Below are 24,993 nucleotides of genomic sequence, written 5' to 3'. Positions count from 1 at the left end.
CATAGTCCACTACAGTTGACTATGGGCTGTGGTGACCTGTTTAGGGAACAGGGTTTGATTTGTGACACAGGCCTGAGCTCTGTTCTCCATCCCTCCTCCTTCATGGGCCCTCACACACCACTGCCTGTCTCAGACACTTCTGCGATACGAGGAGAGGAAGGAGTGAACCTGACCCGAGCCGGCGCGGATTAATCTTCGAGGATGTTGATGTTGATGTCTCACATCGCTCCGAGTAACGAGGGAAGAATGTGTTTGTCTCCGGCCAGGACCCGCCGTCTTGTCACTGCGTCAGTGAGTTGGGTTCCTCTGAGGTCTTTGACGGCTTTCGGGCGGAGAGATGCTTGGAACGGGGTTCCAGACCTGCGGCTTTGTGAGGAAGACAGCGTCGCAAAGGCGGTGAAGAGTGAGAGCACAGGCAGATTTTAAGACCCAGTGAACCACCCAAATGCCACCTTGTTCACTGTACAGTGCACTCTATTGACTAGAGTCCTATATAGGCAATGGTGAAAAGTAGTGCACTAAACAAGAAATAGGGGGCCATTTGGGAGCAGATTCTTCGCGTTTGAATGCGATCGTTGACTGTTGGCTGGTATTAGTCAATAGCATCAGGCGTAGAGGAGAGGGAAGCAGCCAAACCCCTTTCAGCTTTTTCTCGCAAACGGCACCCTATTCCATTTACAGTGCACTACTTTGGACGGGCAAAACTGAGTGCGCTTCAGGATTCAGTAAACTCAAAGGGCATTGAAGATAATAATAATTTTAATTGGTGAGTGCTTCCTAAATTGTCCGGGACTGAAATGGAATTGACCCCAACACATTATTGTGAGTAGGCTGCTTATTGGGACGTATCCTTTCCGTCATCCCCACCGTTCATTAGTAACACAGGAAACAATTAAATCCGCTAGATCCTGTCATAATCTGTCTGTGAGTCTGAAAGGGTTTGTTCTGGTACCAGGTTGGATGACCTTGGACAGATTCAGGTCAGGGCAGATGTCATCTTAATTACACTGTATCTAACAATTACTGTTCTGATCCGAGTGCCAGGAATCTTCTTCAGCGTATCACAACAGAGTGGAACCAAACCTAGAACGTACCTAATGCCTGGTACATTTACGTTCTGCGCTACTATGAACTTTGTTCTCTGTAAATGTGGGCAATGAACGTTCATATTGTCAGACTGTCATATGATATCGTATGACACACTGTCATTGACATCACAACAGGTTGAAGCTGGCCTGTTAATTTCAACCCAATCCCAGGATCCCGCTATGTGTATAAAAATGTCACGGTCTGGCTCAAGTACGAATGTTTATTCACGCACAGCTGATTAAAAAAATAGGCTCATCACCAAGCCTTGATTACGGTTAATCCTGTTTGTAGTGCTAGGGCAAAAAACATGTTTGCGAAGTACTGTTTTACACAGAACTCCCCTCCCTCGCTCTCTGCATGAGCCTCGTGGTGGTGGCCTCCTGGTGGCGATGTGAGGTACCACAACAACAGCCAGAGAGGTTCACTACTGTGGGACACTGTGCAGTCTGCCCTGCAACGAGCTTGTGATGCTGTCAATGAATGGTTAAGAAAGCCAATTATAAACATGGGCTAAACAAACACATACAAAACACGGGGGGGGGGGGTGGGGGGGCATAAACAGTGAAACCAAATCTTGGCTGTCAAAATAGCTCCTCCACCCCCCCCCCCACACACACACACACACCGGACCCACACAAATCAGTACTCAACCAACTTTTCTATTGGCCAAGTGTACACTGCGTACAAGACAAACCAGCAGCTGAGCCAGTGCTTGCTCCATGGCGATCTGGCATCAAGTCTTGTTTATCTTATCCAGGTCTGGGGGGTGTTAATCGCACTTTAAAAAAGCTGCCGGCGTCGGATGGAAGATATACTTGCCTGTTGCGTGGCAAAGACTTCTCTTCCTCACACAAATAGCAACCATCTATAATGGAAAATCATTGGCTGCTACTCTCTGCCCAGTGTCTATGCAGCCTCAACTGAATTAGACCTCTCCAGAGTCTCTCTCTGGGCATTACTGAAACGGTTGCATGCCCTTCCTCTTGCAGTATCAACAGCCTCTCAGTCGGTCTCTCCAGGCTGCTCTTTCTGCTTTCACACATCGTGGCCATCAGCCTCCATTGCTCTGGAAGCAGTGCAGGATTGCATTTTGCAAAAAAAGAGCAAGTCGAGGCAGTCCAAAGCTCGGCAGTCCTGAGAAATGTGCGGCACTCCTTAGTTACCATTCTGTTTTGAAATTATGTACATGTTTCAGCTTTGAGCCAGGTCCTGGTGTTGCCTGGTGTTGCCAAGGCACGGTTTCCTCCAGCCAGCCAGTCAGCTCTGAGAAGCTGAAGGCACAGTGCCTGCTGTCACATTCCGACACCTCGCGCTCTTCTGAAACCAAGAGAAACACTGCAAAAAAATACAATAAGAATGCAGTGAGAAAATACAATAAAAATACAGTAAGGGCTGTTGTTGTGAAGGGGGGAGGGAAAGAGAGGGACGGGATGGAGTGAGAGAGTATGCGTTTGCGGGAGAGATAATGCAAAGACAAGGGGAAGAGAGGCAGAGGGATGAATAAATAGACGATAAATGCTGTGAAAGTTTGAGGGAAACCCTACAAAGAAAGAAGAAGAAAGAGAGAGAAAGGGTAAAGAGAAATAAAGAAAGCAAAAGAGAAAAAAACAGAGAAAAAGAGAAACAGAGTTAGTTCATTATGTCCCCTGGTGTCACAGTCCTCATGGTGAAGTTTGGGAAAACAGAATCTCTTGACATTTTCGGTAGACACACGTAACTTTTTGAGGTTGGCATTTTTCAGGAAATAGCTGCCAGCCAGGCACAACATAAGATTAAAAAAACACAACATTGACATTCTCCTTCCCCACGTGTGTTTTCTTTTTAGCACCTGACAAATGTGGAGAGCAATGGGCTGGTTGTTGACTTTTAATAACCCCGTTTTTGCAACCTGTCAATCATTTGTATCCTCTAATGTGGTTTGTGTTTATTTAATACGCTTAGTTTCCAGTACACCAGATTCCATAACAGACAACTCTTCACTGGTGGTTAGAAAGATCTGTCCATTCCTCTTCAATCCATGTAACAACCTGTCATATAATTCCTCGTCCTACCCCTTCTCTCTCAAAAATATTGCCAAGGCATCAATGTTTCTGTTCTTTTTTTGGCTTTGTAATAAAAAAAAAAAGATTTAAAAAAGAATAATACAATAAAAGTCAAAATAAAAAATTATTGATTCCCTCTCTACACTCAAAAACAATAGCAGTTGAAGACTGTGGGTCTTGGAGCTGAACTTCCCATGTTTGGCCTCTATGCGTAACTGATGTTCTTCAAACTGCAGCTTCAATAAATAAAGCCTAACTTCCTATTAATACAAAAGCGCTCTGTGGCCCTTGCCAGGTCTATCTTCAGACTACCTCAGAGAAGAAATACAGGCTTCAAGAGATGGGGATTAGTGAGTGATGAACAACATGACAGCGATTTAATGTACATGGTGGAAGTTGGCAAAATCTATGACCATCAGTGTGTCTCTGTGATGAGTTGGTGATAGTGACCTAATTGACACATTGTGTTATGTAAGGTTTATATAATGTGAACGTTATTATTATTAATTTTACTTTGATTGCTTCTCGTTGGGACTCTTAATAGGTTCACTGCTTTTGACCTGTTGATTGAAACGTTTAGGGATTGGGAATAGGGTGAAATTTGGGAAGCAAATAAAGTGGCTATTACATAATCCTACTATTAATCCCCACCCCAGCCCCCACCCCTCCCTATTCTGGGATTTTAACTCCAACTTGTAACCACTTTCATGATGTAGGCCTGTTTTGTCTGAATGGCGGCCAACGTGAACAATGTTCCCCTTTAGTCCATGTCAAACTGGACTCACAGACATTCTTGTCAGTTCCCGCTTCAGGACATAAAAAACCTCCCACCTGGCTGGACTTCTGTGTGTGTGTGTTTGAAAATGTGAAATCTGAAACAGAAGGTTGATTGAGCAGGCTGCCTGTCTGTAACAGCTCTCCTCTCAGGAATTAGGAAAGAAAGCCATCTGGAATTTGAATATTTTCACCCCTTTGGGTCGCGTGGCATTACTCCCGTTGCCTGGGCTACACCCCGCCTCGCGGAGTATTTATAGTAGGGGTTCTCCTCTCCGTGCCTCAGTCCAGCCCTCGAGCCCTGCAGCGAGTCAACGAACAGGACTAGAGAGCAGAAAAGGGAAACTCCACGGTCTCTGCCTGACTCACAGAACGAAAACAAACGTGTACGCGCGCACGTTGTTGAAATCACCAGACGCAACGATGTCTGAGGAAATTATAGCCAGAATTTGTCTTCTTCTTCTCATCATCCGCTCGGTAGGTTTGAACGTGTAATTTATTTTGACAGAACGTTTTCATCAAATTAACTATTTTTTGTTAATATTTTATTTATTAATAATTGATGCTATTTTTGCATCACTTGCATTTAAAGCAAACAATGCATATCAGTCCATTTCTCATTTACCAGACTATTGATAGCCTTGGCTTGTTTTGATAATCTTTTAGATTTAAAATACAACTCTTGCTTTTCATGCAATAATAGCCTATTCTTTCTTTGTCATTCTACCGGCTCATTGTGTGATGATTTGTCTTGTCTTCAGACATATTCTTAGTTATTTAAAATGTAGATATAGCGAAAACGTTTGTTCAGTTAAGCCCCTAAAAACTTTCCATGGGGGTGTGGTCTAAGAGCAGTTCAGTAGGCTATAGCATCGATGTAAACAAGGCAAGGTGCTGAAAAAGTAGGTTTGATCAAATTGTGTCTAATATAATATATATACGAATAACAGATAATTGAGTCTGTTACTGAAAATACTAGATTCGTATATTTTCCTTGTGAATATGGTTATTAAAATTAAAAATGATCATAATGGGAACAAAGAAGGAATAAAGAAATAACAATAGACTGCAACATAGCTACGGTTTCCAAATTGATTTCCCAAGCAGCTGTCTCTTGGATGAATCAAAAAATATCTGTAAATTGCTATAGCTGTAAAACCGTCGTGCATGGAATGGATGGCACCTCGATGGAAGGGCTCTCCATAGAAAAGACAGACCGAAAGTAGTTTGGCTACGTCTTATGTCCCCACCTGGTGACCGTTACGATGCACTACATGTGCGTTGCCGCAGAAAATGTAAAACCCTGGAAACGTTCTCCACTTTGACGCGGCATAGATCGAACTCATTTTCTAGCGGAGGACAACGCGTTCCCTGGAAATAAATCCTTGGCATTTCCTAGTACTTAAATTCAGTTATTTTCTTAGTGCATTCAGGCAATCTCGACTGAACGCCGTCCAGGTATGTTCTGTAAAGCATTTCCAACTGTAACACGTTCACATGTTTCCAGACAATGGCCCAAACGGACTGTTCTCAGCCATGCGTATGCCCCACCGACCGCTCTCCCTGCCCGTTCGGCACCAGCCTGGTCCTGGACGGCTGTGGCTGCTGTAAGGTGTGCGCCAGGCAGGCAGGCGAACCCTGCACGGCCCTGGAGCCGTGCGACCACCACAAGGATCTGTACTGTGACTTCGCGGTGCTGAGTGACACTGAACATGGCATCTGCATGGGTGAGCAGGTCTTTACGGCACCTCCGTCAGCCATGCCTTCCTCATTTTTCAGTTTGACTCGTTACTAGTAAACTACGGGCGATATCTGCTGTGTTCAGTTGAGTAATATAAAAAAAATGTTGATAATTAATTATCTTATTGTACAGATTGCTACACATGCATATACAGTAATACATCTGATTTCTCAAACGGTGTCTCCTCTTTGTTCCAGCACAGGAAGGCCAGACTTGTGACCTGGGAGGGATTATCTACCACAGTGGAGAGACCTTCCAGCCCAGCTGCAAGCACCAATGTGTCTGCATGAACGGAGAGATCGGCTGTGTGCCAACTTGTGCAAGCGACGTACGGCTGCCCTCCCTCGACTGCCCATACCCGCGCCGAATCCAGATCCCTGGCCAGTGCTGTGAGGAGTGGGTGTGTGACCACAGTCCTGAGGAAAACCCTTACCAGTCCGCCATGGCTGGTGAGTCTTACACTCCTACCAACTGAAACTCTGGATCTCCAATCTCTCTTTTTTCATGCTGTGTGTCTGTTCTTCTTTATTTCTCTCACTCTCATGCACTTTCTCTCTTACTCTCTTTTATATTATTTGTCTCTCTTACTCTTTGTCTCTCTCTCTCTGGCACTCTCTCTGACTTTCTCACTCACTCTCTCTTGCTTTTTCTCTCTTTCTACCCAAAGAAAAATCTTAAATTAACAGTCTCTCCCTCTCTCCCTCTCCTTCACCACGGTTCTCCTTTCCCTCAACCCTTCCGTCAGGATCCGACACTCACTCCTTGGTCTCCTCTCCCCCTCTGTCAGTCTTCAGGGAGGTGTCTCCCCATGGACCGGTGTCGGCCGAGAGCCCCCGGGACAACTGCATCGTCCAGACAACCGAGTGGGATGAGTGCTCCGTCACCTGTGGCATGGGGGTGTCCTCCCGGGTCACCAACGACAATGAGCGGTGCCAGCTGGAGAGACAGACTCGCATCTGTCTAGTTCGGCCATGCCAGCTAGCGCAGGAGGTAGACATTAAGGTAGCCGCAAGGACATTAGACACGACATAGCATTGTGAAGTCACGGAGAGAGCAGCGTGTGACATTGTCTGTTTATCACATGGCACAGTGATGTAACATCGCATGCCATTACATAGCATTGTGAAGTCACGGAGAGAGCAGCGTGTGACATTGTTTGTTTATCACATGGCATAGTGACGTAACATCGCATGCCATTACATAGCATTGTGAAGTCACGGAGAGCAGCGTGTGACATTGTCTGTTTATCACATGGCACAGTGACGTAACATCGCATGCCATTACATAGCATTGTGAAGTCACGGAGAGCAGCGCGTGACATTGTCTGTTTATCACATGGCACAGTGACGTAACATTGCATGCCATTACATAGCATTGCGAAGTCACGGAGAGAGCAGCATGTGACATTGTCTGTTTATCACATGGCACAGTGACGTAACATCGCATGCCATTACATAGCATTGTGAAGTCACGGAGAGCAGCGCGTGACATTGTCTGTTTATCACATGGCATAGTGACGTAACATCGCATGCCATTACATAGCATTGTGAAGTCACGGTGAGAGCAGCATGTGACATTGTCTGTTTATCACATGGCATAGTGACGTAACATCGCATGCCATTACATAGCATTGTGAAGTCACGGAGAGCAGCGCGTGACATTGTCTGTTTATCACATGGCACAGTGACGTAACATCGCATGCCATTACATAGCATTGTGAAGTCACTGAGAGCTGCGCGTGACATTGTCTGTTTATCACATGGCACAGTGATGTAACATCGCATGCCATTACATAGCATTGTGAAGTCACGGAGAGAGCAGCGTGTGACATTGTCTGTTTATCACATGGCATAGTGACGTAACATCGCATGCCATTACATAGCATTGTGAAGTCACGGAGAGAGCAGCGTGTGACATTGTCTGTTTATCACATGGCATAGTGACGTAACATCGCATGCCATTACATAGCATTGTGAAGTCACGGAGAGCAGCGTGTGACATGGTCTGTTTATCACATGGCACATACACAGCACTGTGAAGTCATAGGAAGCAACGTATCACACTGTCTATGTGACGTCATGGCCCATTCAGGAGCAGGAGGTCCTATATTGATCCATTCAAACTGAAGGAGGTTCCCTTCAACACCCGGTACTGATCACCCACTGGTCTTGGTTCCACAGAGGGGAAAGAGGTGCGTGCGGACCGCCAAAGCTCAGCGGGGCATGCGCTTCGAGCTCTCCGGCTGCCGCAGCAACAGACTCTACAAGCCCAAGTTCTGCGGCGTGTGCACGGATGGCCGCTGCTGCAAGCCCCACGCCACCGTCACCTCCGAGGTGGAGTTCCGCTGCCCTGAGGGAGACACGTTCAGGCGGAAGATGATGTTCATCAAGACGTGCTCCTGCCACCACGACTGCCCGCGGGACAACGACATCTTCCTGGCCTCGCACATGCGCAGAATGATCGGGGACTACGACAATGACATGTAAACAACATGTTAACCACATGGCTGCCAAGACACAGGCACTGCACAGACACAAGGAAATGAACACATGAACACACACACACACACACACTGATAGAACTCATAAAACCTTGCATCACTAATCCACGGGCAGCTCTTTAAATCTCTTGAACCCTGTCTCGACCCTATCTCTCCACAGACATGTCAGCCTTGTGAGATTGATAACAGATAATAACAAGTGGTTTCAAGATATGAAGATGTGCATGAGACTGACTCTCGAGCGTGAGACTGAGTCTTTAGGTTTTTCCTTCTTTTTTTCTTCTGTTTTTAGTTGTAACGCACTGCTCTAAAGTCACCTGGCTCTTTGACTGGCCTTCCTGTATGTTCAGAGAAACTGCAGGAGGGACTAAAGCACTGAAAATGCAATGTTATAGACACTAAGGTATATTTACATTTACTTTGCTATAGTGCCATTGGAACAGGACATGTTAGTGTACAGAGGAAGCAGTGGCCTAGATTGAGCACTGAACTGAAGCACTCACTGAAGCAAACTTCACGTGTTGACGCAAAATGTTGTAACACAACATAAAAAAAGAAAAACATTTTTTTTTCACATGTTAAAGATTTACGATACAGACTGTGGATATATTTTATTAGTATTATGTGCCTTGACGTCTGAATTATATTGACTGAATATACTGTATATAATTATAGACACCTGACACAAAACTAATGTTTATGATTCTTTTGACTTTTCGACATGGCCATTTTCTAGTGTACCTCTCAAAACCTGGTCACATAATTTCTAGATAACTGCTGACTACTGATAGAGTTTCAGTACAGTACAAGAGGTCCAAGCGACGTTGGGGTCACTAAAATATGCTCTCCCTGACCCTGAATGCATTCTCAAATCATAGTCAAATAGACACACCTAACAATAAGACGAAACACTAGTCCGGAAACGCAAGTAGAGGCTTGGCTGAAGGATTCCTGTCTATAATATTGTTTATTTAAAAAAATTGAAGGATCTAAGGACAGAAATTTGGTATTTGACAAATACAACCTATGTAAATACTGTAAGACTATGTACAGTTTTGTACTATAATTTATGTATCTTGATGTTTCATTAATAACACCATGTTGTAGTTTTCTGTTGTATTTGAACTGTATCATACTTGTTCTTCACTGTAGTCACCTGGCCAAGATTCAAGGCGGTCCCTGTTTGTTGCACTTTCGTCTACTTTCAATAAATAAATTATATTTTTTATACATAAACGACAGTTGTTCCTGAAATATTCATGTTAAAAACAGCATGTAAATAGAAGATCTAAAGACAACAAGGGATCATGTCCGAAACAGTCTGTCATAATGTGAAATTCTAAGGGAGGGACAGAATTTTCTAATGGAATGATGCAGCAGCAGTCACCTGAGTAAAGATAAACTAAATGTCAGTGTGATAAAACTAATGTCTGTCACCTTGTCTCTGGGCCAGCAGAACGTATGCTTCGAATCCATGAATGTTTCAAAAGGGCACAACAAAATTGATGACAACAGCATTAGGGATAATCCCAAGTCTTGAGTTTTGGGAATAAATGTGTGTGTGAGTTTTTTGGTGTATGTAAGACGGGCAGATTGAGGACCAGACCCAATCCCACCAGACCGACCAAGACAACAGGAAGTAAACTTCCGGTGAAGCATATGACGAATGGGTTGATCATTGAACAGAGCATGAAAATAAGAGCTCATCTAACCGCTGCTGAGCTCAAATGGCTGTTTGAAAAACACAGAGGAACAGCCAGCTGCAGAGTCACTCTTATCAGAGCCACTGACAGAGAGACAGGCAGACAGAGAGACAGACAAGCAGAGAGACAGGCAGACAGAGAGACAGGCAGACAGAAAGACAGGCAGACAGAGAGAGAGACAGGCAGGCAGGCAGACAGAAATACAAACAGGCAGAAATACAGGCAGGCAGAAATACAGGCAGACAGAGAGACAGGCAGACAGAAATACAGGCAGACAGAGAGACTGGCAGGCAGAAATACAGAGAGACAGGCAGAAACACAGACAGAGAGACAGGCGGTCAGAAACACACACAGACAGAGAGACAGGCAGACAGACTAGCAAGTGGGCAGACAGACAGACGGGCAGGCAGACAGCCGGGCAGGCAGAAAGAAAGGCACTTCTGGCTGGCTAGCTAATCTACAAAGTGGGTGTATGTCTGAGGCTCAAGCCTAGGATGTTTACCACATAACCCCCCATTCCCTGTTCCAGGACTCTGGTCAAAGTTGTTGCACAGTGTGGCAAATAATGAGTTATTTGGGATACACCCTGTACAGTCATTGGCTGGTTAAGCATTGTGTTTTCTGTCCATGTGTATGTTCTCAATGGTGTCCTGAATAGGTGTGTATAATGTGTGTTCTGCATGGTGTTATGGGTAGGTTTAAGTGTGTATATGTGTGTGTGTGTGTATTCTCCAGGGTGTTATGGGTAGGTTTAAGTGTGTGTGTGTGTGTGTGTGTGTATTCTCCAGAGTGTTATGGGTAGGTTTAAGTGTGTGTGTGTGTGTGTGTGTATTCTCCAGAGTGTTATGGGTAGGTTTAAGTGTGTGTGTGTGTGTATTCTCCAGGGTGTTATGGGTAGGTTTAAGTGTGTGTGTGTGTATTCTCCAGGGTGTTATGGGTAGGTTTAAGTGTGTATATGTGTGTGTGTGTGTATTCTCCAGGGTGTTATGGGTAGGTTTAAGTGTGTGTGTGTGTGTGTGTATTCTCCAGGGTGTTATGGATGGGGAGGTTGACGTAGTTCAGGGTCAGCTGCAACATTTGCAGACAACGGGGTGTCCAGGGCCAAGTGCTTATGGGAAAGAATATAAGTTAGGGTGTTTGAACAATAAATTACTTTTTCTGGTTGGGTAATTCAACTCAAATGCAAGCACACACACACACACACATACACACACACACACAAATTCAGGTTTGATTTGCTCTGTTAATTTCTTTAATTAGGCATTCATTGCACTGGCATTTCTTTGCACCTGTAATAACACCTGCAGACTGTGTAAGCAATAAATAAACTTTGATTTGACACACACACACACACACACTTACAGTGCCCTACTTTTATGCACCTGGACCTCAGAAGCCTGCCTTGCAGAAACAGAAAGTATCTGGAATAGGATAAAGCAATTCCTCTTCTGAATTGATCAGGTGTAGCACTGGGTCAATCTGAGAACAGTACACTTTGCGGAAATGATAGTGATGTAAAGGCATTCTAAAAGTCAGAACAAGACAGGATTTAAAGACTGGAATGAATAAACCAAGGAATCAAAACAATCTGAGACTAAATAAGACATTTAAATACGTAATACCAGAATCCTAAAAACAATGTAAGAAATATATTTCAATGGCAGGATTAAAATATTATGGAATAATTATTCAGCATTAAATAGATCAAGACCTTTGTCCACCATCTTTGACCTTTCCCCTCAAAAGCGCGTCTCACCTGACCTGTGAGCACGTGGCCGCTGGCTTGCTTATACAAGCGCTGCCGTAGCCCGGGCTTAGGGCCGGACCTGGCTACTAGAAAACACTTTTGTGTAAACCGTCTTAACACTTAACATTCTACTCAGACGGAACAAAAACTAAACATCTCCGACAGCCAGGGGACAGGGCACCGGACCAGTGTTTGTTGTCACTATTCCGGCCCGTATATCGATAAGGTACCTGGCCGAGATCACGCGCTTTGCTCCAATCACCGTCATCCAGAGGCGGGTAAATGGATGTCGCGCGCGGGAGTAGCAACGGCCAGAGCGTACCCTCGTTTCGCTTCCCACACAGTGACGTGTTTTGACGGAGCCAAGCTGCTGTGTTGGTGAAAAGGGCGAAAATAATAGAATCCCCTTTCGGCACGAAAAGGGAAATTGCACAGGTAGACTGGAATCAACGAGGGATCGAGAGCACTGTCATCTTCCCGGGTAAATACGTTTCGTTTATTCATGGAGCTTTCTGGAGCTGTATCACTTCCAATGAATGGTCTATGTCTGGTCATCCTTATGTTATGTTATTCAATTGTAGCGTGTGCATTTGTTTCTGTGGTGCAACGAGGAGTCTGTAGAAACAGTTCATGTCAACAAACACATGGTAGGCTATGTTTTATGTGCAGAATATCTGTTTTGCCATAGTCAACAACGGTGTCAGTGTCGTTCTTTCCTCTTTGGTTTTGTCAGGCTGTAGTTTGTTCTAGAATTGTCACTTACAGATAGGCTATGTGGGCTATGCATGCCTAGTTAGTCATGTGGACTGGCGCGTGGCAGCTAAATAAATCGGCGTGAAGAAGATTTCAGGTGGATTAGCCACCACGAAATCACTGCAGGCACGAGACGGTGCACCTTTAACTTGTCTGTTGTGACAGCTCAGCCGTCATCCTGTTCTGAGTGTGTTTTCATTGTCACGAGATGAGAGCCATGCAGAATATCCCTCGACAATACCGAGGGAAGATGTGGGTGCCTGGGATCCCTAAGCAATTACGCACCGCTAGTTCAATGGTTCAGCCGTAGCCAACGCAGAGGAACGTTATGGCTCAGTGATCAGTCTATTATTTTTCATGGTTGCTGCATTGATACAGTGGCTGTGGTGGTATCCAGTGTCAGTTTCTGCCAACGCCAGTATCCCCGCCTCTCTCGCTGTCAGTCAGCAGAACCGGCAGTCAGACTCGAGGACTTGTGTTTGTTGGTGTTCCCCTCCGGTAAATCGCTCGCAGTGGGCAGAACGGAGGGAGAATGAGTGAGTCCTGCACTGGCCGAGTGAAACTGGAAGCGCCAAGAAACAGCAACTCACCGCCGCACCCCTCATGTCTCCAGTCAGCGGCTGTGCTACTCTTCCATTTTTGTTGGCAGCATCTCACCCTAGGACGCGGGTAGTGGGTGTGGGGGAGCTGTGTTGCAGTGGAATTATTTATCGCTTTGGGCCTGCTGGCACATTTTCCTTCAGTGGGACAGTAGCATACACCTGTCAGGCTATGGCAGCCTTTTCTTTACAGGGATGCTAAATGTGCACTATTTCCGTTAGTGAACAGTGTTTACTCTAGCCCACATTAGTTAACCTTAAATATCCCAATTGCTGGGGTTTTGCACACAATTCTTGGGGAAATGCTTTTCTTATGGTCTTTAAGGGGATACTCCGGTAACTTACATCATGAGAACATTTTGGAGCACGCCCCAACTGAACCAGCAACGCTGTCGTTGTAAGCATCATGTTCTGTCAGCCGAATCCCACTTGATCTTAGAGGACAAATGACTGCCAAGCTATCCAATCAGCTCAACAAAAGAGGAGCAGTTGAGAGCTGCTTGTCTCCTCCCTCTGCCCCAGAGGACCTCTGATTTGGAAATCCAATTTAAGACCTTGGTGTTGATCTGTGCCCTTATCATGTGGTCTGAAACCCATACCGTGACTTCACGGTGTGCTGACGACGTCCTACTTCAGGCTCTTTGTGTACCGTCAGGACTCTGACACATCCCTCATCACATAGATCATGCCGTAATTCCTATAATCACCTGCCGGAGAGGACCACATTTTTGTGCGAACGAAGACCAGGGAACAGCAGAGGATCCACTGAGAGAGGAGTAGAGACAGTGAGGAGATTTGTCCACTGACATGAAATATGATCCTGTCCTTAATGTAATACGAATTAGATTCCGTTCCTGAGCGCATTAAATATTGAACACTGGGCCCTGTGTTTCCAATAAGAACAGATTTGTGTCCTAACGGGCACCTGGTTCCCTTCTCTAGGCACTACATTTAACCGGGGCCCTGGTGAGAGTAGTGAGTTACATAGGGAATAGAATGCCATTTGGTGCAAGCCAAGTGAAAGTATTTATAGAGTTGTGGGTGGCAGCACTTTTCCCGCTCCGATTAATCAGGTTAAAGTTAGCTCCTTTAATGACTTGGGTCTTCTGCTCCTATGTGTCAGAGCAGGGCCATCTCATTAGGACCACGCAATCTCGTCATCCCTCCCAGCTTAATAGTGAAATGTCAGCCTCCTCCCAAACAGCATCCTACAAGTGTAGAATCGTAATTTGGTCACTGTTGCAGGGAAGCGTTTCAGACGTTTGGTGCCTTTGAAATGTGTAGTTAATCTGAAAACGTGTCATGTCACTACTGCAAGTTGTTCTGGATAAGAACGTCTGCTAAATTACCTAAATGTGAAATATCTGTGTTTTACAAAAGAAGGAACAACACTGTTACTGTTTCAACCTTTGATTCCCAATTTAGAATCTGTTTATCGTGTCTCTCCAACATTTCAAATGGGTACCTAAATAATTTATAGAAGAAGTATATTTGGCTTGCTTTAGCAGGCTTTTAAGGAAGATTCTTTGGGTCAATATAAACGAACTAGCTGCAGTCTTGTTCAGACTGACTTAGAAGATCACATCCTGTGTATCCGGTTGGTAGAGAGTGGTGCTTGCGACGTTGGGGTTCTGGGTTCGATTCCTACACGGGGCAAATAACAAAAAATATGAATGTATGCCTTCTCTGCTGTAACTTTCTCTGGGTAAGAATGTCTGCTATATGTGAAAATGTGCAATATCATTGTATTCTAAAGGGTGATTTCCTGGATGCATATTAAGGCTAAAACTTGGCTAAAATATTTTTTGAGGGTCTCAAATGAACTTGCTTTTTATTCCTGAACCTGGCTTATTCTGGGTCAGAGAAATCACCCTGAAGTGTAAAATCCCAAAATGTAAGCTGGCCTGTATAAGTAACATTTTGCTGACGCGTCCTCTCTCCTTCTCTCCCTCCCTCCCTCCCTCCCTCTCTCTCTCTCGCACCCCCCTGAACCTATGTTACCCATCATGCCCCCCCCCATACGCTTGTCAACTTGCCGGGGGACTGAATCTCTGATATGTGGTGAGTGTTTCATTTTCACTTTATTCCATCTTCTGCAATGTTTTATGAGAGGAGAGGTCAGCAAAAACTGCCGGTTTGTTATAGTCAGGACATGTAACAACATTTGCGTGTGTGTGTGCAGGCATTGTGCAACTGTGTTTAAAGTGTGTAGTGTTTACTGTGTGTGTGTGTTAATGCAGTGTGTATACGCGTGTCTGCATGCGTGCATGTGTGCGCATGTGTGTTTTAATATTCCTGTTAGGCGTGTGTATGGGGGCTCACGTGTTTTCTGCTGCCCATTGATTTTTTAATTGGGCTGCTGCTTCCGGAAGCTGTGTGGAAACAACAGGGAATGAAACAGTCCTGAAAACAAGGTGAAATGTACCATACAGAATTGCTGAGGCTGGGTTTTCCCTAACATCATGGTTACATCATGCTGGCACTCTCGGTGGCATTTTGAAGATGTTATATTGTACTTAACAGGTGTAGAATACATTAGGCTATGGCAAATCAAAGAAGCAAGTCGCCAGTTTATACGGGAATACAGAGAAGCCTGGTCATTTCTTGCTCTTGTCTCGGGGAGCACGATTGGTAGAGTCTCAGGAAAATATGAAACCCTAGTTGACTCCGCTTCAGCCAGGCAATCCCCGTGGACATACATCGGCAGTAGAATGGCCCGCACGGAAGACCTCAGTGACTTTCAACGACTCACTGACTTATGATGCCAGCGTTCCTCCGAGTCAGTTATTTAAATTTCTGCCGGGTCAACTGTCAGTGCTGCTGTGGATAGATCAACAGCAGTGCAGCCTTCAGTAGTGCCTCCGATTGCCATTGCTGCCGGTGTGAGGCATTGCCTTCAGAAGCTGTGAGAACTGATGTGGGGGAATACAGTTAAATACAGGTGAATACATATATTATAATTTTCACCTGGCACAGCCAGAAGAGGACTGGCCAACCCCTCAGAGTCTGGTTCCTCTCTAGGTTTCTTTCTAAGTTACGACCTACTAGGGAGTTTTTCCCAGTCACTGTGTATGAACTCCATTGTTGCTTGCTCTTCGGTATTTTTAGGCTGGGCATCTGTACAAGCACTTTGTGTTGGCTACTGATGTAAAAAGGGCTTTATAAAATGAACGTCATTGATTGAATACATGCGAAGGGGCATAACTCAACATCCAGACTGGAGATGGCAGCAGAGAGTAATGGAAGGGAAATGGTGCTACGTGTGTTCGCTGGCTGGGCAGAGGGATTAACACTTTGGAACCACCGTCCGCCCCATGGCGACCAGGCAGCGATGCCCGAAAAACAACATCATCACAGGGAGGAGAACAGCGTTTAAAAAAAAATACGAGGACAAAAAGATTCAGGGCAGATTTATCTCGTCCCTAGGAACTCCTTATATAACACTGAAGACAGTAGACTACACCTTTAGTCAATAGAAGAGATATTAGTACTGTCACATTTGACAGTGTCAAAGATTGGGAGGATGAGGCAGTTCCTATTTCAGAGAAATATGGATAACAGAAATGCTGGAGTTAGTTCTCCTGCATGTTTTTACAGGTAAAGCATTTGAACAGGTTGTCAAATGCAGACAAAGTAGATCACATTAAGGAACAACAAATGAAATCAGTGCTTTGTAGTTTATTTAGAATTCTTGGATATGTATATCACTTTTACAGCTGGTACAAATAGGATGTATTTGACAAAAGTCAGCTGTGCACGATGATATGTGGAGATAAGTGAATATAAACGTTACCAAATCTCTCCTCGGTAAGGTAGAGAATATACACATTACCAAATCTCTCCTCGGTAAGGTAGAGAATATACACATTACCAAATCTCTCCTCGGTAAGGTAGAGAATATACACATTACCAAATCTCTCCTCGGTTAGGTAGAGAATATACACATTACCAAATCTCTCGGTTAGGTAGAGAATATACACATTACCAAATCTCTCGGTTAGGTAGAGAATATACACATTACCAAATCTCTCCTCGGTTAGGTAGAGAATATACACATTACCAAATCTCTCCTCGGTTAGGTAGAGAATATACACATTACCAAATCTCTCCTCAGTTATGTACAAGCATACAATCACACATTTCTTCATCATGTCTCCTGCCTGAGTTGATGTCAGAAGAGGGACGGAGTGAAATAAGGTTAGACTTTAAAATGCACCTAAACTGACCCTTTGGATCCCCCTTTTGTTTTTGTTATATCAGAAAATGTACAATGTAACCCTTTCTCTGATATCCAATTGTATCTGTTTTAGCCCAATATCATTGCGACAACTCCCAATGGATTTGCGAGAGTCATTGCTTTTGTCGACCAGGAAGTCACCTTACGTTCACATTTATCTTTGTCGGCGTCCCTGCTCACTTCTGAGGCAGTTCTGACACTGCCTTCCCACTCCCATTCCCAATGCTGGACAAATTGCATTGCTCGAAGGGTTTACCAGCCACTGGTCAGCTGTCTGCACCGTCAAGGCTCAAGTTTTGGCCCCCCTGGAAGGCCAGATCTAAGAGTCTTTTTTAGTCATTCTTGTTCTTGGGAGTTTGAAGGGCTTTAGGAGTGGCCATAACACTGTCTGATCAGGTGCAGGAAAACACAGATGTGTGTGCCATTAACCTGACTAAGCAGTATACCTGAAAGAAGATCCCCTGCAGACTGGTGTCGAAAAGAACACTAACTGTCGGGGGAGGATCTCTTGACTTTTCAACCAATCCTGTACATGTACCCTAAAAGTAGGAACATACGCTTGTTCAGGATATTACAGGCATTAGGGATGTGCCGGGCTTTGGGGGTGTGCCGGGCTTTGGGGGTGTGCCGGGCTTTGGGGGTGTGCCAGGCTTTGGGGGTGTGCCGGGGTTTGTGGATGTGCCGGGCTTTGGGGATGTGCCGGGCGTTGGGGATGTGCCGGGTGTTGGGGATGTGCCGGGCGTTGGGGATGTTACTATCATTGGTAGCGCAAAATATCTTGCTAGTTGCTAGTGGAGTCCCGTAGATAGTTGCTTGTCACAATCATTTGGTCTCTGTTCCGTGACCTCGTTAGCCAGTGTAGAGGACAGATTTTTAATGAAAATAGGTACCCATGTACAGTGGGGAGAACAAGTATTTGAAACACTGCCGATTTTGAAGGTTTTCCCACTTACAAAGCATCTAAAACAAAAATCCAGAAAATCACATTGTATGATTTTTAAGTAATTAATTTGCATTTTATTGCATGACTTAAGTATTTGATACATCAGAAAAGCAGGACTTAATATTTGGTACAGAAACCTTTGTTTGCAATTACAGAGATCATACGTTTCCTATAGTTCTTGACCAGATTTGCACACACTGCAGCCACACTGGCCCACTCCTCCATACAGACCTTCTACAGATCCTTCAGGTTTCGGGGCTGTTGCTGGGCAATACGGACTTTCAGCTCCCTCCAAAGATTTTCTATTGGGTTCAGGTCTGGAGACTGGCTAGGCCACTCCAGGACCTTGAGATGCTTCTTACGGAGCCACTCCTTAGTTGCCCTGGCTGTGTGTTTTGGGTTGTTGTCATGCTGGAAGACCCAGCCACGACCCATCTTCAATGCTCTTACTGAGGGAAGGAGGTTGTTGGCCCTCGCGATACATGGCCCCATCCATCCTCCCCTCAATACGGTGCAGTCGATGCCCCTTTGCAGAAAAGCATCCCCAAAGGATGATGTTTCCATCTCCATGCTTCATGGTTGGGATGGTGTTCTTGGGGTTGTACTCATCCTTCTTCTTCCTCCAAACACGGCGAGTGGAGTTTAGACCAAAAAGCTCTATTTTGTGGTCATCAGACCACATGACCTTCTCCCATTCCTCTTCTGGATCATCCAGATGGTCATTGGCAAACTTCAGATGGGCCTGGTCATGCGCTGGGTTCAGCAGGGGGACTTTGCGTGCGCTGCAGGATTTTAATCTATGACGGCGTAGTGTGTTACTAATGTTTTTTTTTGAGTATGTGGTCCCAGCTCTCTTCAGGTCATTTACCATGTCCTGCCGTGTAGTTCTGGGCTGATCCCTCACCTTCCTCATGAACATTGATGTCCCACGAGGTGAGATCTTGCATGGAGCCCCAGACCGAGGGAGATTGACCGTCATCTTGAACTTCTTCCATTTTCTAATAATTGCGCCAACAGTTGTTGCCTTCTCACCAAGCTGCTTGCCTATTGTCCTGTAGCCCATCCCAGCCTTGTGCAGGTCTACCGTTTTATACCTGATGTCCTTACACAGCTCTCTGGTCTTGGCCATTGTGGAGAGGTTGGAGTCTGTTTGATTGAGTGTGTGGAAAGGTGTATTTTATACAGGTAACTTGTTCAAACAGGTGCAGTTAATACAGGTAATGAGTGGAGAACAGGAGGGCTTCTTAAAGAAAAACGAACAGGTCTGTGAGAGCCGGAATTCTTACTGGTTGGTAGGTGATCAAATACTTATGCCATGCAATAAAATACAAATTAATTATTTAAAAAATCATACAACGTGATTTTCTGGATTTTTGTTTTAGATTCCGTCTCTCACAGTTGAAGTGCACCTATGATAAAAATGACAGACCTCTACATGCTTTGTAAGTAGGAAAACCTGCAAAATCAGCAGTGCATCAAATACACCTGCAAATTTGCTATCTAAAAGTCCAGTGTAATAATGGACCACGTTAGACTAGGCCAACATTTGATTTAGACTGTTCACTGAAGCCAAGGATAGCCAAGGACCTTGGTCAGTGAGTCGGGTTCATAGACATGAATGTGGCCACAAACGAAGGCGCCAGGCCTCAAACTATTTTACCTATTGCACAGCTACAGATTGCTGATGTTGAAGAGCTGGAAACACAACACTTCATTTGGCAATTAGAGGCCAGAGAGAGCAGTGCCTCCAGTTGCCCCCTCCCACTCATCTGTCTGTGTAAGAACATCCTTTAAACTTTGACAGAGGAGGGGAGTGGTGGGGAGATTTGAACGAGTGAAGCTGAGTGGGGGAGTGGAGTCGGGAAGAGGGGAAGAACAGGGAGAGAAGTAAGAGGGAGGAGGGGGATTGAAAGAGAGGAGAAGGGAGGGGGGGTGGAGGAGATGAGTGGGGGAGAGGAGACGGGGAAAGTGAAGGAGAGGAGAAGAATGAGGGAGTGGAGAGGGGGAGAGGAGATGTGGACAATTTAGTCTTCGGGGTGGGGGGGATCAACTCCTCCTGGGAGGAAAGAATCGGGAGAGGAGAAGCGAGCGGAGAGAAGAGAGGAGAAAGGAGTGAGTCTGCAGGGTTGAGTGAGGATTAGGTGAGGGTTGTCGTGATCCCCTTTTCAACACCACCCAGCCAACACAGATGCTTGACGTCATGTGATGGGGGAGGGGTTATTGCACCCCCAGTTGAAATATATTATTGAAAAGACGTTGCTTTGTTTTCTGTCATCACGCTCTCCAAGTTGCCGATTCCTTTGTTCATGATTCGATGCCTGTTACATTTCATGGTTACATTTTTAGGGATTTTGGTCTGTACTTGTAAAACCAGTGTTAAGTGCTGTGGAATGTGAAACATTTATAGCATAAAGGTCAGTGTTCTGAAAGTTAACCGTTAGGTACTCAGATATGCCCAACAATTGTTGTATCCTTAAACACAGGTTTTCGAAATGCTAAATTCTTGGTTGGAGGAATGAAATCACAAGAACCTCCTTATTACATTATGATCCCAGCAGGCTTTGTTCCAGGATGACAGAGTTGTTTTAATCTGTATGTTTCCGTGTGGACATTCAATGATTAGTTCATCTTAAACAGTAATGAATAGCATTTTGTTTTAATATTAAAGGGTCAGACTTATTACACACTGAAGGAGATGGTTGTTTCTGTTTCCGGGTATTCTTACTTGTAAAGGTCTACACAATGGCTGTTATTTTGACATTGTGGGCAATACAATTATCCAATATTTGGATATGTTCCTTGTGGCTTGACTCTGATAGGAGTTACTAATCCCTTCACAAATCAGGACTTCACTGTCTGATGTGGTCCATGAGCTGTAATGTCAAGGATAGCTGGGTTTTTATCTGCCTTTGCTTGAAACTCCTCAGACAGCCCTTTGGCAAAAGATTCAGGAATAGGAGTTTAACTCAACAGCTATGTCTCTGTCACTAACAAACACAGTCATCGATCGGTCAGCTCTCATATTCCCTCAAAGGGTTTGCTGGAAAACATGCCATTACAGGAATAAAACCACAGAACCTGTCCAGTCCTCAGTGATGTCTGTGTGTCTGAATAGTGTTACTCTGATTAGACGCGTAGTGGTGTTCACGGTCTCAACACTGTGACTTTTGCCTTGATGCGTTCAACAGATGTTGCATGGAAACGTGTAGCTGTGTTCAGATCCCGAAAGCCCGGTCTCACATTGTGTCCGGGGCGACTTAAAGCACGTTTGCACATTCATCTGAAAATAGCCAGGCGAGATAATGTGTCGCAGTCGTGGCGGACACATCTTCCCTCGGCAGCAAAGTCACTGCTACAGCAGGACAGGAAAGGCACACCATTTGTTGTTCTAACTATGAGACTAATGTTCAGGCAGTGCAAGGCAAAGAGAGGTAGAAGAAATGATGCAGGTTATTGGTTTACACATGAATTAGGCCGCTATTAACAGATAATTGGTTGTCTGCTATGCTTATTCAACACTGTTCAAGGCTGTAGGAGCTTCTCTTTTATACTTTAAGCAGCTTGTTAGCACCAGGGTGCGTTGATCGGCCCAAGGAGATGGGTATTGTTTTGTCAGGCTGGTTGGGGGGGGGGGGGGGGCTGTGTTGTATTCGTTTTGATAGTGGACACGGATGCAGGAAATTAAATACCACCTGCTCAGCTGGTGGGAGAATCACAGATGTCAGTGGGGGGGGGGGGGGGGGGGGGGGGGTTGGGGGGGGGGTTGTGAACTGGCAGGGAGAAGAGCGAGGGGGAGGGATGGGAGGGGGAGGGATGGGTGGAGAGTAGATTTGGAGGGAGGGCGAATAGTAGGAACGTTCTGGAAGAGATGTGGTGATGCAAGAGCAGGACAGGGAGGGGGGCCATTGTGCGTGCGTGAGTGTGTGTTTGCGCGAGCGCCTGCTTGTCCTGCCGTCTGCTCCTGTCCTCTCTGGGGACCCAGTCTGGTTGCTGTTGTCATTTAACATCACCAGACCGTTTCGGTGCACCTGCTCCTTACAACAGGGAGAAGGGTGGGGCCATCGAAGATAGGGCAGGTCGTAACCGAACTAAAGAAAATAAAATTGTTTTCTTTTGCAGGAGTTAAGTTTAATCTAGACGCTGGTTGTGGGTCCGTTCTGGTGTTTCCTCCACATGTTGGTGAGAAACTGGAAACTTCACTTCCAGAGGGTTTTTGGAGAATAAATAAAGGCTATTTGTAAAATATAAGTATCATCACAAATACAGTAACGGTGACCATGATTGTTTTGCACAGTACGATGAGGACGTCAGAGCGTACAGAATTTGAACCATCGACTTGGGACAATTACGTCAACTGAATTTCCCCCCGCTGCTCTTGGCTAGAAGTGGCTTAGATATGCCAATTACAATCTCAGCGTGCCCTCCGAGACGGAAACCCGACCCCTGTCCCCACCCGACCGCAAATCTCATCAAACAGACGTTTGGCTGGTGGTACTACGGTTCTTTGTGAGAAACTGCGTACATAGACTTCATGGTTTACGTCTGTTTCTCAGCGGAGTGTTTACCATTACGAAGCTTTTATGCCAGGCGATTTGTTGACAGGCTACATCCACTACATATAGTAGCTACACTGATGATGTGTGGCTTTGGCAAAGTAACCCTCTCTTTTGGCCTTGATCTCGTCCTTTAAAGTAATGTTTCTCATTATTTGTTCAATGGGACGCAATTTATGTTATTCAAACGTGGACCATTTTCGGTGGGCATCGGTGGTATTTCTGGAGTTGTTCGGACGAGCTCTAGCTATTGTTGCTGCTCCTGCTTTTGGACGCCGTTGCTTTTAATCAACCATAAAACAATACCTGGGCCAATTTTTTATGTTTAAGGCCAGGCTGCATTTAATCGATTTTAAATCAATTTGTAGGCAACGCTATAGTTCACGAGCTTTCTTAAAAAACACTGAAAACGGTGACAATGTATATAATCCTTTCTAGATACTCCCAAAAAACGTTGATTTTATTTGTAAATTAACACATCTTCTGTATCCTTGGTTACGATTGCGCAGCCTTGGCGCCTGCCATCGAACACCAGCCCTGCATACAGTGATTGGATTAGGTTGGTCCTTACTCTTCCCCTATTGGCCACTGCTATAAATACATTTACCTCATTGCATACGGTGCCCCCTCCTTTTTACTAGATGCCAAACACATTTTTTTTTTTTAAAAGATAGCCCGGATAATAACACAAATGGAATTTCCACTCTGCTTATCAAATACTCAAAAGGAAGAGTGAACCAACCAACTGTTTTAATTTGAGGAGTATTTTTTTATTTTCATGAAATACAGAGAAAAGGGTAAGTGAAGTCTTAGAACCTTGTAGCAGAACGATGGGTTATGTATTGTGTGATGCGATGCTCGCGAGGAAAGAAATCTGTTGACATTTTTTTCACATTCGGCGCCATTTTCAGACAGACCATTTAAACACCTGCGGTACGTTTATTGCTAAAGTCTCCGTCGTTTGCATTTCATTACCAAAAATACGTTTAATTCTGACCAATGTATGTTTTTCCTACCCGTTCGATTGGTCAAAGGTGTGACAGTGCTTACTGGTGCGCTTAACAGTGGATTTTATGGAATAATCTAGAAATCTGACGATTTTGGTATTGCCATTGTGGTTGGGCTTGTTCAATCTGGGAACAGGGTAATGAATATATAATATTTTTCCAGATACAACCGTAACCCATCGGATAAGGAAGAGCGTCTGTAGAAATGACACACGAATTGACTGTCGATGTCTGGTGTTAAATTAGCCTATCTTATCAAAACAACATTGAGATCTTAAACCACAGATTCAATTATATCCAATTTCAGTGCAATAGTAATAAAGATAACTTTGTGCGTTTAGAAATATATCCTCAGGCTTATATTACATTATTCCAGGTCATAATCAGAGGATCAGAGCTTTACGCGGACAGTGAAACTGGTCGAATACTTTTTAAATTGAATAATAAATGTTAGACTACTTTATTTTAACATTTCACAGAGGGTTTGTATAACTAATTATTTATTTTAGACATTGAACAGGCATAGTCTGTGTGTCATTCTTTAAGAATTAATTACAATGGAGCATCTATCGAGTGACACGTCGTAGCCTGCAATCTAACAGAGGTTTTCCGATTCATAATCATTAGCCGAATCCCAGCGAGAGAACAAGATGTTGAAAATACGTATTTTTCGTTTTGCGCACTGGATGTCACCTCAACTGTACTGCTATTAGCTATTCAAATTGCCCAAGGACTCCTTGAAACAGAGTGTGTGTTTTCTGCAGCGCGACGGACGTAACCGCGAGCGGATGAGGGTTGCGGAGGGGCAGCTATTCCCTGATAGAACGTGAATCGGTGCTGCTGTCGGGCGGACCAACCTGACACAACACCGCTCAGTACAAGAAGCTGTTATACAGTGAATGTAACAGTAACCATGGATTTCGTTCCCTTTTATATTGTGCTAATTTCGACCAGGACCGAAAAACAACCGGTAGTGTGGACAGAGTGAGCGTAGTGTATGTAGAAGAAACCCCAACTTGGCCTGTCATAGCCAGACACTATTTTTTTTTACTGCTTACAGGTGTGACATTTCCCAGCGCGGTTGACGTAGGGCTGTAGCCTTAGCAACCCGTCTACCCGCTTCACGTCTTGTTGCGTGGGTGACATTAGTGCAGAGAAGCGGCTAAACGGTCCGAGTCTGTCCTAAACTTTACCCTGTTGCCTGAATAGTGTACTGCTTGTGCACCATGCAGAGAGGTGCCCTTTGTTTTAGGCCTATATGTCCTCGCTGCCTCTCTTGCTCTGTCTCGCATGCATACCTTTTCT

At 44.8% G+C, this 24,993-nt stretch overlaps 2 protein-coding genes across 20 annotated transcripts in view; both read left to right on the top strand.

The window, feature by feature from the left end:
- Nucleotides 1-4,175: 4,175 nt before the first annotated feature.
- ccn2b (cellular communication network factor 2b) lies at nucleotides 4,176-9,390 on the top strand. Of its 2 annotated transcripts, none has more exons than XM_010873081.5 (5): nucleotides 4,176-4,382; nucleotides 5,413-5,632; nucleotides 5,844-6,095; nucleotides 6,392-6,648; nucleotides 7,827-9,390. In XM_010873081.5, the coding sequence occupies exons 1-5, from the start codon at nucleotides 4,329-4,331 to the stop codon at nucleotides 8,130-8,132; spliced, it is 1,089 nt and encodes a 362-aa protein (XP_010871383.2). In that variant the 5' UTR covers nucleotides 4,176-4,328; the 3' UTR covers nucleotides 8,133-9,390. The 2 variants fall into 2 exon arrangements, with proteins under 2 accessions (XP_010871383.2, XP_010871384.2); XM_010873082.5 differs by having other exon boundaries at nucleotides 6,434-6,648; nucleotides 7,827-9,388.
- Nucleotides 9,391-11,961: 2,571 nt separating this feature from the next.
- Nucleotides 11,962-24,993, top strand: part of epb41a (erythrocyte membrane protein band 4.1a) — a 55,598-nt gene continuing 42,566 nt past the window's right edge. For 6 of the 18 annotated variants that reach the window (XM_020050385.2, XM_013135468.3, XM_020050389.2 and 3 more), the window contains exon 1: nucleotides 23,313-23,478. In XM_020050385.2, the coding sequence (XP_019905944.2) occupies nucleotides 23,460-23,478 (19 nt within the window). In that variant the 5' untranslated portion in view covers nucleotides 23,313-23,459. Of the gene's footprint in view, nucleotides 12,078-23,308; nucleotides 23,479-23,526; nucleotides 23,615-24,993 lie in introns of those variants that run through there. The other 12 variants (XM_020050390.2, XM_013135465.3, XM_020050382.2 and 9 more) reach the window with 7 other exon arrangements.

Source organism: Esox lucius, chromosome 10 (assembly GCF_011004845.1).
Source record: "Esox lucius isolate fEsoLuc1 chromosome 10, fEsoLuc1.pri, whole genome shotgun sequence".
In the NCBI taxonomy this organism is placed as follows: domain Eukaryota; kingdom Metazoa; phylum Chordata; class Actinopteri; order Esociformes; family Esocidae; genus Esox; species Esox lucius.
This window is presented reverse-complemented; position numbering and strand designations above follow the sequence as displayed.